We start from the raw sequence: 16,724 nt of genomic DNA, 5'->3' as shown, positions 1-16,724 counted from the left end.
CCGTGCACATCAACACAATGATAGAGAAGTGTCAATGTGTAACTATATATGTATAAATAAATTACACTCAAAAACTGCGAAAATTGACCGATAGTTTGCGCTGATAGTATGCATATACACCAATACACATTCTCATCTCACTGTCATTGTGTTGATGTGCACGGTCCCTTACAATTAAGATTCGGCATCGGCAGATAAAATGATCTGACTACATACATAAAACTTTTTATCTTTGAAACTAGAACTACTAGAAGTGGCATTCGTTTGTTGTATAAGACTATTCTGAATGTGAATTGAAAGACGTTTTCAAAAGATCTTATACAAAAAATTTATATTTCTTAAGTTTAAGAAGTTAAATAGAATGTTATGCTCATTATGAAGGACCCAATTGAATAAAACCTAACCAGGTCGTTTTATCTGGCGAAGGCGAAGTACATATGTTATATGTATGTATGTACATACATACGGTGTTATAAAACCATTATCTTCTTATTAGGTTGAAATGTAGTTAAAGAAAAGAAAAAAGACTCGTGTGTTCTCCCTATGCATTTTGTATCTATGCACGGATATGACGTCAAGTTACTCTTTCTTTTCTGGTTATTGGACATTGGTGCGGTCGGTAAAAAAGTTTGTGTATTTTGAATTTTGACGCATTTGAAATGGAAACGGGATGTTCGAATAAATAAGTTTTATAAGCTATAAGTTTTGCAAGTATTATCTATACGTTTCCGTAAGACTTCCAATTATTTTAAATTTCCATTTCCCTTAATTTTGTGGTATTGTAAATCTTGTGAGCGCAACAAGTGCATTAACGACAATAGATTCCGTAGTCCGAGAGTCCTACAGTAGTCAGTACGGTTCTTCACTAATTCTTCACTCTTCAATGCTTTTACGATCTTATCCAGTAAATAAATTCTACTGTACAAAATTTATTTATGTATTTCCTTGGAAAAGTATATTGTTTATTTTGATTTTGTTTAAAATGTTCTGTAATATTTTTGAAATAATAGAATAGGTGTAGCGTGCATACAACAATATTTATGTACACAACTACATAATTTCAATAATCCGTCAATAGTTTTAAGCAATTCCATGAACAATGAATACATTCTCAAATTTTCAAACAAATATACCTGATGAAGTACAAAATAATTTTAAGGAAAGAAATGCTCTTCGTACACAAAGTCGTATGAAAGGTATAATAAAAAGGTTAAGTTTTAATTTCTGAATTTAAACAAGTATTAAGTAAAAAATTTGGTTTCATTTAGTTTTAAAAGCTCTGGATGAAAGTAATCACAAATATTTGTTAGAAAAAGAGATTAAGTTAAGGAACCAAGCTATTCAAGAAATTATAACAACAGAGACTACTTATTTTCATCAATTAGAAATACTTATGCAGGTAAATGTATAACAGTATTAAATTTTATATAGCTGTATAAATAATAATTATTTCTTTTTAATTTCAGTATTTCTTGGAACCAATATTGCAAAAAAAGCTTATCAATCATTCATTACTTTTCACATTGCATGAAAATGTAAAGACTTTATATAATATTAGTTTAGAACTGATCAAAGAACTTACAAAGGATGGTGAACATATTTCATTCGCATTTCAGAGGCTTGCTCCATTTTTTAAATTGTACTCTGTATATGCTTGTGATTATCAGCAAGTATTAACAGTATTAGAAGTATGAGTATTATTTAAAATTACAATTTAAGGCTTATATTACAATTTGTTAATACTTCTCAATGTCCACGTTATTACTTCCTTCAGACAGAAGAGAAAGCTTCGCCCAACTTTAAAAGCTTTATAAGTAGTCAAGAATCAAGACCAGAAGTTGGCAGAAAATTACCATCTTTATTAATAACACCAATACAGAGAATTCCTAGATATAAATTGCTTTTAAAAGAAGTTTTACAATACACTCCAGCAAGACATAAAGAATTTTTTTCTTTGCAAAGTAATGTTGTCCATCTTATAAAAATTATTGTAAAAATAAGTTCCTATTTAGTTATATTAAACCAAAAATTTTAGCTTGTTTAGCCGAGGTGGAAAGAGCTTGTACACATATAAATACATTAATAAGTCAACATGAAAATACAAAAAAGCTTTTAGAGCTTCAAGCACGCATCACAAATCCAATTAACTTAGTAAAGCCAGGCCGGATGTTGATAAAACATGGGTCATTGATGAGAGTTTCAAGATCAGGAAATTGTTCATACAAAAGATATTTTATTCTCTTAAGTGATACCTTTCTGTATTGCAAAGGTAGTCCATGTACCTCTCTAACAATATCATGTGCACTGCCACTAAATAAATGCACAGTGAAAAGTATATTAAGAGGTGGTCTATTCAGTGTATCATGCTTGAATGAAAAAATATTACTTTATTCAGAAAATAATGATAGTAATGAGTGGCTGGAAGCCTTACAGACATCTGTCAAAAAGGTATTTTTTCTAATATAAATATATAATGTAATTACGTAAGTCTAAGAATTTTGATATGAATATTTTCCACATCTTTTTTAGTATACAGAATGTAGACAGACATTGAAAAAAGATAGCAGCTCAAGGATACCTTTAAGACACAACAATGTAAATCAACTTACAACAGATAATTTACAGAAAAAATACAATAAACGAAAGCACATTCAAGATGAAGAAGAGATGGTAAATGAAGTTTTATCTATTTTATATAAATATAAACAGTTATTTTATGTTTAACTTGTTTTCAAAGAAACCCTATAGTTCAAAAATACTAGCTTCTAAGGAAAATGTTCCTGTGTTAAAGAAATTAAAAAAAAACTTAACTAAAAGTGCAAAGAAGGATAAAGTATTGGAAGCTTGTATGAAAGAGATGGATCATGAGATGGCTAATATCAATTCTCAGAACAGTAATAGTAGCATAAATCTAGGAACTCCAAGTAGTGTAAGTTGTTTTCTAAATAGTTAAGCTGTTTAAAGTATAAAATTTAAAAGTTAATGTCTAATTTGTTACACAGGATTCATTTAATGATGCTGAAAGTAAACCCAACGATGAAATAAATTATTCTGTTGAAATGTCAATATCCAGATCCCAGCAACAATCTTCAACGACTCACGTGATAGGTGAATTTATCACCAATATAGTTACCTCGATAAAACGCTTATTTCATTTTTAATAAAGTTAATTAATATCATCCTATTTTTTGCGATCTTTACCCTATCCAATACCATTCACCAGGATGTCCACTGAAAAATGTTAATTTTCTAAATTACAATGATTGTTAGGTGCGTTTAGTGATCGACCTCAAAACCCAAAGAATGATGAAGCAACAGTTATTTTAAGGGTCTGCTTTTCACATATTAGTAAACATCTTGGTAAAATTTTGATTAAATAGATCAATTTAACCAATAGGTAGAGAAACTGCTTCAAAAGTCTACCTGACATAATCGAACAACAACCTACCATCAACCTACTAACTTACCGACATACGCGTGCTTTAAGTCAAGAGATTCTGCAAGACTGCTTGACTTTCCATGCTTCTTCGTTCTCGTTAGTTCCAGACTGCGGTCTGCTAGGCTGCTCCAGAGTCCAGTCCAGTCTCCAGTCCAGACGCCCAGACTCCAGTCTCCAGTTCCGATAGTTCGCCCGGTATGATCGGTTCGTTCACTATGTTATTACCGTCGCGACAAAAATTTCTCTTAACTTCATGAATGTATTTATATATAAACATGAACAATAATCCCTAAAAGATAATATCTTTACAAATCGCACAATCATAATCAACTATACATAACAATAATAAAAATATTAATCAAATATAAAAAAATGAAATTTTGTAATAAATAGATATATATATATATATATATATATATATATATATATACAGTAAACTACAAAACACTCCTTCCCAGAGAAACAGTTAAAGATACGAAAAATTCAATACGAATTGCTACTAAATATGATGAGCAAAGTATTTGAGTATAAGACGTATGTACGTGTAGACGAGAAAGATTTCTGTGTCAAGATGAAAGTTGTGTAAAAAAAGGAAGAGAAAAGTATCTGTTTTCAAGCATAATAATTAAAACTAGTGGGAATAAAAAAATGCTGAGAGCACAAAAAAACTGAATGAGAGAAGAGTGAGGGATGGGAAAAATAGGAAATTAGTAGAAAGAGAGAAAGAGAGAGAGACTAAAAGACAATCAAAGCAGAAGAAACCGAGTCTAAGGCATGGGCACGAGGAGTGCGAGGCAAACCTGAAACGTGTTGTTCTCCTTCCCTATGCCACAACTCCCAACAACTACTCTCAACGCTCTCAAGCAGTCAAACAGGTCAAGCTAGGTAGGTAGGTAGGTGTATAGGTAGGTCCGTGGCCAGGCCAGAAGCACCTGTTGCTGCTTACCTACCTGTTTTACTTGCTTCGTGGCTTCGCTCAGTCAGTACGCCGCGCGGTGTCACGGCGAATGCCACAAAACTGCGTAGTGTGACGGTTTAAACCTCGAAATTCGAAAAGATTTAAGCGCGAAAAAATATGGTTGCGTCAAGTATCGGCTGGTGAAGCAAAACCTGTGCATTTGGATAGTTGGAAATATACAGTGTTCGCAAGGTGATCATGCGAGCGATACGGAATTGACAGACAAACCTCTGAAAGGAAAGCCATGGATGTCCAGGATACCTGCTTCAGTTCGGGAAGCGTGGCAGGGGCTGTGATTGGGACGTTTTTCACAACGACCCTTCTTCTTGCAGTCGCCGCCCTCCTATACAGGCAATGGCGTAGGCACAAGGGTAAGTCCCCTCCTTATATATATATATATATATATATATATATATTTCACAAAAGTCTAACCTACATTTATCACAAAATCGCACCATTATTCCTAAATACATTCAAATAAATTGCAAGGTAATTAGCGGTGCATTCTTTTCATGAAAATTTTCTTCTTCCGACTTTTCAAACTTTCCGTGCTATAAAATTTCCTATTTTAAACCTGTCTGATTCTCAATCGGCTTAAAACGAGTTCATTCAAATACTTCCATTACTGCCAGTTACATAAAGCATAATTATTACATTTCCAACGACGTTTCTGATTATAAAATTCCGACAGGCACATTCTACCAGCGAATCATAATAAATCTCTCTCTCTCTCTCTCTATTCACTTTAAAAAGTACTTTCTTTATCGTAAACAAGAAACTGAATAATAAAGCAAGTGATAAATTTATTTTTTGCGGCGCAATTAGCACATGTGCAATACAAAAAACGCGATCTTCGTCAGTCTTGACAGAATATTTGTATTTTTTTTTGCTGTGTGCTTTGTGTTTAAAGGAAAGAAAACTTTCTCACATTGACGATTGGCCGGCTCGGGTAAGAATGCGCTATTTTCTCTAATGATTTTTCCGAAGTTAAAACTAGTGGAGAAAACTGGATAATCAGGGACCGCGTATAAAATAGCAGCTTAACAGTACACTGGAGAAGGAAATGACTGAAGAAGAATTAGCGTAGGAAAATATGATAGGTATCCGTGGTGGAATGCATCGGAAGGGCCTGAAATTTGCAGTATTCAAATGTTTGAGACCGGTCTATCAGGTGGAGATGTGTAAATTCTCACTACGCCGAGACTCTAGCGTGTGTTAAAATGTGAATAACAATGAGTAATAAGATCTTTCCAAGTATTAGAGCTCGCGTTTAATCTTCCGTAATATCCATGCAAACGTCACACTCTGCTGCCGATATCAATCTCCTCTCCATCGATATAATTCCACCTATATCTATTACGCTTGACGATGAAAATAAATAGCTGATTATACTGATATTTTAACAACCATACATTTCTAGTCTACTTAATCTGTACGCCGATGCCGGTCAGTTAACCTCAAAACTTGGGATTAAGTTAGTGCACGTTGAATAGAAAAGATGGCATCATGGGGTGACTGTTGACGTAAGATTAAAATTTGTAAAAGTAGTCGCACGCGTTTTTGTAACTGCAGGAGCAATGGTTGACAATAAAACACTTGGAGTGTTGTGTTTTGGGTTGTAGAAGTTAATTTGGAAGTTGCTTTAGCTAGGATTGGAAAAAATTGATGGATATTTGAGTAGAAAGGATAAATGGCTCTCTCGATAGAGAGTGGACTGTGGAAGGTGGAGGACCGTTGACATTAAAAGTGAAATTATCAAGAGTTCCGATGTGGAAGAGGTATAAATACCTGGAAGTATCCGAAGGTTGTCTCCGAGGATGAGCAGCCAGTGTCACTTATCTTTTCCGCGTTTCTCTTTCGGTGCATAAATCTTCTAGCTGGACGCAGCGATGAGAAGGTGGGGTGGGGTGGGGAAGGGTAGTCGTAAAACTTGCTACTAGAGGCGCTCAATTTCGATATACGCTACTGTATCCCCATCTTCGAATGCATTCCTAAAAGTAGGAAATCCATTTGGTCGAATCGAATGTTACTTCAACGGTCGTGCGCCTCTAAATCACTTTCACCTTTGAAAATTCCAGCCTCTACTGCTAGCGTGTCGCGCATAATCGCCGTTAAACGCTAAAATCTTGTTGTTGTTGTTGTTATCAATGACCGAGTAGTATTCTACACAAGCGTTTCATGCGTAATTCGGAATGTAGCCCGGCAACCCAGGTTTTAGGCACATTGGCGAATCAGAAATCACACACGCCTTGTAGAAGCATCGGACTGATAATCGGAGGTTCTCATTGGTAAATGCGAGTTGCTGCTAAACTGCGCATCTGTCGCCATGTTGAATTTTGAGTGTTTATGTCGCGATGAAACGATGGGAATAATTGCATCTACTTATTCATAGTATACTAATATAAAACAATTCTAGCAATGTGTGGAAAGGGTTATGCAGTGATTTACGAAAGAGTGTATCTTTTATCGATTTTTCCGTGTTTTTACAAAGTAACAACATGAGTGGTTTTATCCAATATCACCGAAAACCGTTCGTAGAACCTTCAGGCTTCTGCGTATAATCTGAAATCGAACCACTACCGTGCAGAAATTTAGGGGTGAGGACCTATCAGCTTATTAAGAACTCATTAAGTTAATTTTGTTATATTTCACGTAACGTATAATGTAACAAAATTAACCTAATGAGCTGAGAGGTCTTCGCCCTTAATTGTCCAGCAAACGATCTTTCCAGAAGTTTGTCGTAATATGGAAAAATCATAATAGTGAGTTTTTTCGTGGGATTCGATCGAATTAGAAATGGATTCAGTTATCTACCGAATGTGCTATGTTTAATTGTGTTCAACTTTAAATCGCGATTGCATTCCGTCATCCGTGAAAGACTTGAGAGTAATCACAATGATCAACTCATAGTCAAAATTGCAAGTGAACATAACCTAAAAACACGTAGCCAACATATTTGCACGTGACGATAAGCACGGAAGAGCAAATAGAGCATAAATTTCGAAGATTGTTTCCCGAAGCGTTATCCGAGCTGACTGTACCTAGTAATAGATCTATTCCGTGGACGTAGCCATTTCTAGTCGAGTGTTTAACACTAGGCACGCATCTGTGTGTGCGCTATCCGGCTTTTCAAGAGACTTCTCTTAAAGATTATTGTTTCCCATTATGTATAATACTGTGTACCCCACCACTTGTAGTCTAGCCGCTTTTTTCTCCGCAAACTGGATTTTGCTTTCCGGTGCAAAAGCGACGGGAACACGTTTTCTTGGCTAACGGAGAACTGGCCTGGACATACTTTCCGTCAATATGTCTCTTGGAATAAAAAGCTATCCTAGACAAAAAAGGTATTGGCTGCAAAATCATAGATAAAATCACGGCGGAGTATATATGTATGTATTATGTACACAAATAAAAGCAATAAATTCCTATGTAAATTTACCATCTGTCAAATCACGAGTGAAGTTTGTTTGATGCTCGATGGTTTTTCATGGAGAGCCAGATATTGAAGCGTGGCGCAAAAGATAAGTTAGTGTAACGAAATAAAAGCTGCGTTTATCCTTCTGCAAACGGTGTTTGGAGAGCTTTATCGTAAAACGAATACTCTCCTGACACAATGGGAAGTGGTTTGTTTGTGACTGTGTGTACGTATGTATGTAAATGTGCATTCATGCGACAGATAATCGGCTCAAGAGTTATGGTATTCAGCCATTGGCTGCTCATCGTTGCAAACTTAGCAGCTTGCTAATACCACCACGAGTCACGAATCTAAGCTGTATAAGCATTATATAGTTAAACATCAAACATCGCACATTATCGCTTATACTCGAGATATTCCTCTTCTAAAAACTCACTGCAATCTTTGCACTCTGCGAGGCCTCCAGTGGAAACTATTGATTCTTATGTGTTTTTTAAGTAAAGTATATGTAAAACTAGTTACTATGCCATTTATAAACATTCGGTTTGCCAAACATTATTACCAAGACCGACTGACATCATATGAAACGGGAGCCTAAGATGGTATGCGCATGTATTTAACATAAACTAGGATATTAAAGAATACCGATCACGCTGCGCTGGCATCGAGTACATTTTAATAGCACAGCCGTATCGGTGCATGTGGTTGCTAAGTAAGATAAACTGGTATGTGCACACAAGGTATATACAGATTCTGTACTACAGTCTCATCATCCCGCGCGGTCTGATGTGCTACTGGTGCATGGACATTGTAAGAAAAGCTTACCGTATTGGAGGGATCCGTGTAACGCCAGGAAAAAGAGTATTTTTGTCAAGTATTGTCAGCATGAGAATAGTATCCGAGGAAAAATTTGTCAGATGGATTGACTAGGTGTGTGTGTTGACGCAGGAGGAGGATGGAATGCTGCAAAGTTGCAAATGCAGATAGAGATGGAGATATTTGAATGGAAAAGATTAGCGAATGCTAGGTTATGGCAACGGGCGGCAGATTGATACGCGGGACACGCGAGGCACGGCGCTGCTGTTGATCGTTGGTGTCTGTTGGACTTTGAGAGTGTGTACGGAGTACGGAATACGGATCGCGTTGGACGGTAGGTAGACGAGCTGCAAAACCGGCGAAGGCCTTTAGAAAGTGCGGCTTCGAGGCCCCTGCCAGGCAGGCCAGGTCGTTGAGTCTGATACCACCGGAGGCACGGCATACCGCGGATCGTTCCCGCTCTCGCACACTAGCGCCACGAATACACTCGTGCGCCGCGTGCGTGCCTTCGATGAAGGAATGCACGCGCGCGGCGCACTTGCGCCATGCCATGGCGCGACGCGGCACGGGACACCCGTAATCCATGCACGCATGTGCGTGCCCGTACGAATACGCGATTCACAATACGAGACGAGCGTCCTATGTAACGGGTGATCCATTCATAACCTCCAAAACGAAACACTCTTAATTATAGGTTATACTTTTCCATGAATTTTTCGTTCGATCGAATCTCACGGCTCTTACTGATAACGAATGTACATGTAAACATTGGAGGATTTTCACACGAACATACTACGGTGTGTAGAGAGGTTTTTTTTTCTAAACAAAAATCAAATATATATCTGGATAGAATTTTTTGTCACTTACGTATATTTTAAGTGAAGAATCTCAACAAAATTGTATATGTAAATTAACGTTAATATTGGAGTTTGTTTTTGTAAATCGATCATCACAAAGTCGATTAGAAAAATGTCACCCGGTATGTACCGTTGGAAGGATCGAGCAAAAAGCTTTATAAGGGCGTAAAAGAACGACGTTAGCTCGTTTTGTTGGAGTTGAGTTGAGTTGAGAAAACAGTATATTAGGAAGAAAAATCGATTGACCGTCGATAATAGCAGGCTGTTGGTCGATGACATTCGCGAACGTGTTAGACAATATAAATGAAGAAAAAGGAGAGCTCTTGCGAAACGATCGGATAGAATTTGCACGCGTTTATATTGCTATTCCAAACGTCTGCGTTTTCCAAATAAGCTCGTGTTATCCGCAGGCAGCTGCTACGTCGCCAAAACACTCGGTATTTCGTTCAACGAGCATCCTCCTCGGGAAGCTTATATCTGCCATTAACGAATGCCTATAGGATCGTTATTATTATTGACAAATAACAATTTCACGCGCCTAACTATATATGCAAGAGTTTTTCCGTCTATCATTTTTTCACCTAACCTCACCTGCGGTACAAAACGAGGCCATTATGGACCCCAATCTCTACTACTTGTAAAGTGAATGTTATATGTTGTAAATGTGTGTGTGGGTGTGTGTATCTTTAAAATCTTCAAGTATCTAAACTTCTTCGTGTTTTCGCAAGGAAGAAACAGATAAATACTAAACACTGTGTAAATGTAAGAGAGTATTGGTAAGAGTGGTTTTAAAACAAACAAAATCAGAAAAAATAGTTTTCTTTACCTTAAATTAAATAACATTTATTCCAATCGATATAATTTTGAAAAACAAACGTGTGGTGGGGGAAAAAGGACATGATAATTTATACAACTATATGTATATGTTATATAATCGATGTAGCATTATTTCTAAAAAGTATAATTATTTAAACATGTGAATATGGGAATATTTCAGAGAAGATTTATCTTAAAAAATTGTACTTTATTATTGTTAAGCTATAAAGGGGAAAACGAGTGAATTAGAATTTGATGCGCTCGCATACGCACTAACATGTTCACATTGAAGAGATGAAACGTAATAATTAATGCATGTCCGTACTGTGTTATAGCTTTCTACCGATAAAATTTCGTCAATTTTGAACAAAGTTGTTGTATACATAAATGCATGTATAGAGCACCAAATGACTTAAAGACATCTTTTAGGCGTATTTTAGTTAATTGGATGACTAAAAGGTGTCTATAAGACAACTTTTAGTGAAGTGTGCTGTATGGACAGTTACATATTCTCATATCATTATTGTTGTTGCATTGGTGTGCAATCACTTATTATGCTTCTACATAGAAACAATTGTGAATTTAAATTATTAACAATTTTATTTGAAAATACAAACTTGGCAGAAAAAAAGTCTCGAATCGTAATGCACATAATACCATCCCCACATCGCTATTAAATCAATTTGGGATTTCATAATTAATTAAAATTCGCTCTCCGAATGTTGTAAATAAAATTACCTCAAGTAACAATATTATGAAATGCTCAGCAAAATATATAATTTAAAATTAGTCTGAAGCCCCTTTCTCGACCTCACGCATGTATGGTCTTTCTAAAGTTAATCGTGCAGATTTAATATTACACTCGATTATCTTTGATCCAGCTGTTTACCAAACAAGGATCGAATTACATTGTATCATGTAAACAAATTTGCACCAACTCTGCTCCTAAAACATTGACTCTCGATGTGTGCGTGTGTTAGTAAATAGACTCTCTCTCTCTCTCTCTCTCTTTATTCCTAACCTAAAGAGACAAATTGAACGCGCGAGTTTATTTGTAAACAATTACCGTGTTATTGTTTTTCTCGATGTTGCTTCAAGTTGACTGAGAATGATCGTTCGATCTCTCAGTTTTCCCGATGATATAATAGGTATAGGTAAAACTACGGTGGATAAATGCGTGTGATGTTGAATCTCGCTGGAATGGCAAAAAGTAATGTTTGTGCGTGGAGATTTGTAATCCGGGCTAAACGCAGCTAAGAACAAGAGAGAAAGAGGCAATGGCGAGGAGGTAGCATTAGCGATGGGAACACATTTAGTCAATTATACGTTGCGCTACCTTCTCTACATTGTATTTGTGATTCGCTCCAAGAACCGCCAGTCAGAAATATCAGCTTTGCGTGAGAGATCATCTTACTTGGAAAGAGAAGAAAAATCAAATCGATTCTGACCGCTCGAATTTGATTACACTCCACGCAACTGCAATTTTCCCATCCGAGACATCCCAACGCGTTCATTAAATCTCATTTCAGGGACAGTTTCACCCAACGAGGGAAACTCCAATATCCCGTCCAATGTATACTCAGTTCCGTGTATTACTCTTCATTTTAGAAAGAGCAGAGTGCACTCTTTCAGCTTTGTAAGCTATATAACCAATCGTATACTACTCCTTTCGAACATTTTTCTTATTATATAAATTATTGTTCTTCATTTTTTTCATTACCTTAAATATCTGCAGTACGATGTGGAGAGTGAGAGATAAATCATTGTTATTATATTCGAGATCTGGGTTCATTATGTGCAAAGTCATCATTGGTTAGATTTTTAGAATGTAGCTATATACATATACTGCTTTATTGGAGAGAGAGAGAGAGAGAGAGAGAGAGAGGATAGAAAAAATATTACATAGTCATGGAATGCCAAACGGTGAAATATTTTCCAGGTTTCTCTAGGATTATCGTGGGAAGAGATTTGATGAAAGAGTGTAATATAGGGGGGGAGTTCTCGATTGTGCGTGGTTTACGGCAGAGGATGCACCAATAAGATCGTTGACACGACTGACGGCGAATCAGCTTTCGCAAATCGCGATATCGGCTACTGCAGCGCACAGCGGATAAAATTGTAATTAAGGAGAGCAGGAGCAACCTCTGAGCAACAATAACCAACGCAGAATCTTGGTGCATGGAAACTTTCACGAGGAGGATCCAAAGGAAGAGCTGAGGTTTTTCGAGCGATTATACTCGATTATATGAGATTATGTAGGTAAATGGAGTGCGACCGGTGTGGAGAAACAGGTGCGAGCCACGGTGCCACGGTTCATACGTCGAAAGCGTGTCAATGCCGTCAGCCGTCCGTGTATTCCTTTGCCTTTTCAAGCGAAGCAAAATCCCCTCCCCTCGTGTCTTGCCTCGTACATATACTGTATGCTTACAACGCCACCTATGACGACCAATTATATATATACAATTTCCACCACAGTCAGCATCTCTTCCCAAATAAAACGCAGTTGCGGCACGAACCGAGAAACTTTTAACTCTTATCCGAAAGCCAAACACGAAAATCGTGTCAATGTCGTCCTACGCCTTTTCTCATCGTCAATTGCAAAACTGCAGTGATTTTTCGTCTCCCCCGAGTGTAAATACAATTGTCTCTCAGCGCTCGCTTATCTTTATTTCAATATTGTCCAGATTGAGCGATGTATGTACATACACGTCGCTCGTTTCCTTTACTCTGCGGAGAATCGGAAACGTTTATAATTTTCACGGGAAGATCATCGTTGCTTTCGATTTTTCTCGAAGAAGATAGGCTGAGCGAGTGACGAGACTTCGATTGTGGCAATGCGTTGGATATAAAAGGACGCGAAAAAGGGGTGTAGAAGGATCCGGGTTACGCTACGTCAGAAACGAATCTCTCGTCCCGCAAATTTCCTATACGTTTAATTAAGGGAATCATTGACGAAGAGTCGCCATCGTCATCGAGGAATTTTCATTCGGCTCGTCATCCGCGTGTTTAGGTTATGTGTGAGAACGCCCGACTCGCCATTCCGGCTTGGTCGAGTTCGACCGAGAGACACTGTCAGTCATCGCCGAGCCGATGAAATTCGAGTCGAGTTGGGGATTTGTCGTTTGCATAATGTATTTATCGACACGCGATTCTTCGTCGAGAATCGAGCGTTTATTCCGTCCATTTTATTTTCTATACGCGGTAAGAAAAGAGACGAGGAAAGACGGTCCACTGGCTGATAGGTACGGTAGATACTTTGGAATTTGCCTGTAATTTTAGTGGAGCGGCTTGGCGGAGAAAAGGCGCGAATGTCTTGGCGAGAGGGGGATTAAATAAATGCTCGGTTTACACGCTAGACTCGCATTAACGCCGCGTTTCTCTCAAAAGGTTGAGTCCGTCGGACAACTTGTCGTAAAAGTAGCAATAAAAGCGTTGAAATACAGCGTGGGCGAGTCGTAGCTACCTCCTATATGAAAGTCAGGGAGTGCAGGGACACCGACGATGAAAAATGAACGAGTCGCATTGTGGGCATGCAGCAGTTGCGTTATTCCAGACTTCCAGTCACACATCTCTCCGTGCACCGTAGGCCAAATATTTGATTGCTCCCACACGCACGGTCGGTAACACAGTTTCTTGCTAATGGATACAACGCACGGTAGAAGCAAATAAGGCTACTTTGTCCGTATAAATAAAGGCTCGGATAAAGAATTCGAGTTTTGCCATAATAAGAAGGAGAGAAGGTAATGCACGTGGCAAGCAAATTGAAATGATCTGTTCTCGGTAGCCGTGTCTCAGGCGTCCATCGGGGGATTCGTTTGTTGTCTGCAAACGTGTGTGTTACGAAACGATGGGAATACGGTAATGCGCGCGCGCGCGCGCGCTACACTGGCTCGAGTGTCGTCCTTTTTTCTACACTTTTGTGGTGATACTTGGCGTTTTTGTAGAACTGAGAAAAACCTGCCACGTGCTCTTCCAATCCCTGTACTGTCCTTAAGTTACGGGTACACGGCGCGTCCGCTCCACACGTTTCACCCGCCGTGTACCCGCACCTTTGTACGATAAAGAAATTAACCTATTCGATACTATGGATGACTATAGTCACTCATCATCAGAAAACGTTGCATCTCTTACAGAAATGGAATAAAAAATCAAGGCAGAGGCTACCAACTCCATTTTTTCAGTTCGCAAACGATTGTAAGCGCTAGTAATGTTACAAAGTCGTTTTTGAGACAAAAGTCTTGGCTCCGAATATTCAAGACTTATAGCACGGTGCTCCGTTCCAAGTAAGGCGCTCCGCGGCGAGGACCGCCGTAGCGAAAGGGTTGATCGTTGGAACGATTAACCTATCCCCCTCTCGCGCATCCTAACCTCCAAATATTTCCTCAACGATCATTCTTCAGTTATATATTATTCGATCAAACCTTATTTGCTAATCATTTTGCTAAACATTGACGGATTGAATTTAACACGTTTTAGAAGCTTTTTTTTCATACCATGTGTACTATACATGTACTATATAGGCCGCATCTCAAAGAGTAGCTCTACTATACGTTTGTATAACAAACGAAACGCGTGACCGAAGATTTTCGGACTTTCGATGGTGCTGAGACACGTGGTTTTAGCAGTATGAATAATCTCCATCTCTCTTTTCTACTAGGCAGATATCTTTATAATATATATATATATATATATAACAGATCTACCAGAGTAAATGTATACATATATGTATTGACTCGTCAAGTTCTCGAGGGCAAGTTGGCCATTGCTTATAGGTTAATTAATAGGATTCTCCCTCGTCGCGCCGGAAAGTGAAGCAACCGAGTTAAAGGTACACTTGAGCGAGCCATATTTTCGAACAATGGATGCTTTATTTTTTGCACATGCTTTTCAAAATTCGCGCTACTAGACACACCTGTTACCGCTATTTTAACGTATTATTATTGGCTAATTTATATTCGATTCGTTTTTAATGATACACTCCTCCCCACAGTTGCTTTCTCTCTCTCTCTCTCTCTCTCTCTCTCTAATATTCAAGAATCGTAAATTACGAAGAGAAGACCTTTGCCCACACATCACGCCGTCCCTTCTTTCTTTGAAACTCTTTAATTCTAACCCATTTAAGCTCTCCTATATACAGGAAGCACAATCCTAGTATGCCAACCCGATGAAAATATGTAATAAAGGAGAATTTGAGAAAAAGCTTTTATAAGTGATTTAAATGTAACCTTTATTAAACAAACTGTTGAGGACCAAACACTTGTTTAATTGGACGCTTTTCATTGGTCGAACAATCTTTAATCCTTGATAACTTTTTAACTAACAAGTAAATGAAAAAACTTTACAAGAATACTTATCTAAAAATTCCCCGTCCGTTCGGATTAAAAGAATTTGCAATTTCGAACGGAACACCCTGTATAATGCTGTTTCACCGTCTTTCCGATTCCGAATGGTATAAAATACTGATGAGAATACCCAATCCAGCCCCTCGCATTTACGCCACGTCCCAAAAGCTGAATTTTCCACGAGATTTAATGAAAATTGCCAAAGCTTCCTTCTCATCGCGAGCGATAAAAAATTATAAGCCACGAGTGTGTGTGGCTGTGGTCACAGGACCCGATAAGTGGTTTCTTATCTGGCCGTATAAGCGCGAGATATCGGGCTGCTTAAACGGGTTTCGCGACTCGCCAGGACCGAGTTCTTTGAACGTCTCACTTATACCGGGTGTCCCTTTTTCCCTCTCCACACTCGCATCCACAACCATCATCATAATCGACGGCTTATCGCTGATCGATAATTAGAAATACTTTTACAATACCATTTCTAATCGGCTATCTCTGTATCTCGCTGGAATTTATCGCGAGTTAAAAATAATCTATATACATATATATATATATATATATATGTGTGTGTGTGTGTGTACAGTAGAGTAGACGCCACTCTGAGATAACACTCTTGGCCACCAAATTCTCACACACACACACAACTCCAGCCCACGTGACCATAGAACCACTTGCAATCAACAATTACCAACACAACTCTTTTCTATATAGAGCTCTGCACACAAAAGATCAAATACTCTACTTATTTTTTCTCTCGAGTCGAAATAAATATGGAGAAATATCGAAAGCGTTCTCGTATGAAGAACCACTTGGAAACGAGTCAATTAGTTGGATTTCTACATACAATGGAGTAGTATCTTAAAAGGTAGAATCTGTTTAGGGGGATAAACGGTGTCTCGCGCGCGATGGTAGTTGCGCTGCGCAAGTTGTGGCAATTGGAATTGGAAAAGGGGAGAATGGGCTAGATGACTGTGCTATTGCAAAAAAAAAAAATTTCCTGCTATTTCAAAAATCCAGCCCAAAGATAGAAAACGTCAGTTTATCTATCTATTCCGAATTCTGTTTACTTCTTGATTTAAAAAGG

At 38.0% G+C, this 16,724-nt stretch overlaps 2 protein-coding genes and 1 long non-coding RNA gene across 3 annotated transcripts in view; 2 read left to right on the top strand and 1 right to left on the bottom strand.

Moving 5' to 3' along the window:
* The first annotated feature begins 131 nt into the window (after positions 1–131).
* On the top strand, positions 132–3,760 carry LOC136776521 (rho guanine nucleotide exchange factor 39-like). Its single transcript, XM_066732105.1, has 8 exons — positions 132–1,196; positions 1,269–1,399; positions 1,467–1,688; positions 1,775–1,961; positions 2,036–2,448; positions 2,530–2,670; positions 2,738–2,929; positions 3,003–3,760. Exons 1-8 carry the CDS (start codon positions 1,100–1,102, stop codon positions 3,159–3,161), a joined length of 1,542 nt encoding a protein of 513 aa, XP_066588202.1. The 5' UTR covers positions 132–1,099; the 3' UTR covers positions 3,162–3,760.
* Positions 3,761–4,427: 667 nt separating this feature from the next.
* LOC136776520 (neurofilament heavy polypeptide-like) overlaps positions 4,428–16,724 on the top strand; it is a 31,281-nt gene continuing 18,984 nt past the window's right edge. Inside the window, exon 1 of the mRNA XM_066732102.1 lies at positions 4,428–4,768. Within this exon, the coding sequence (XP_066588199.1) occupies positions 4,642–4,768 (127 nt within the window). The 5' untranslated portion in view covers positions 4,428–4,641. The remainder of the gene's footprint in view (positions 4,769–16,724) is intronic.
* On the bottom strand, positions 4,704–6,650 carry LOC136776524 (uncharacterized). Its single transcript, XR_010823081.1, has 3 exons — positions 6,461–6,650; positions 6,186–6,388; positions 4,704–4,829 (listed from the first exon to the last, which is right to left on the bottom strand). It is a non-coding gene; the product is annotated as an uncharacterized lncRNA (long non-coding RNA).

The sequence above is a fragment of the Prorops nasuta genome, unplaced genomic scaffold (genome assembly GCF_024137725.1).
Source record: "Prorops nasuta isolate Cenicafe-Biocafe unplaced genomic scaffold, Cenicafe_Pnas_1.2 PNAS00009, whole genome shotgun sequence".
Taxonomy (NCBI): Eukaryota; Metazoa; Arthropoda; class Insecta; order Hymenoptera; family Bethylidae; genus Prorops; species Prorops nasuta.
The sequence above is the reverse complement of the archived record's forward strand: the minus strand, read 5'-3'. Positions and strand labels throughout refer to the sequence as shown.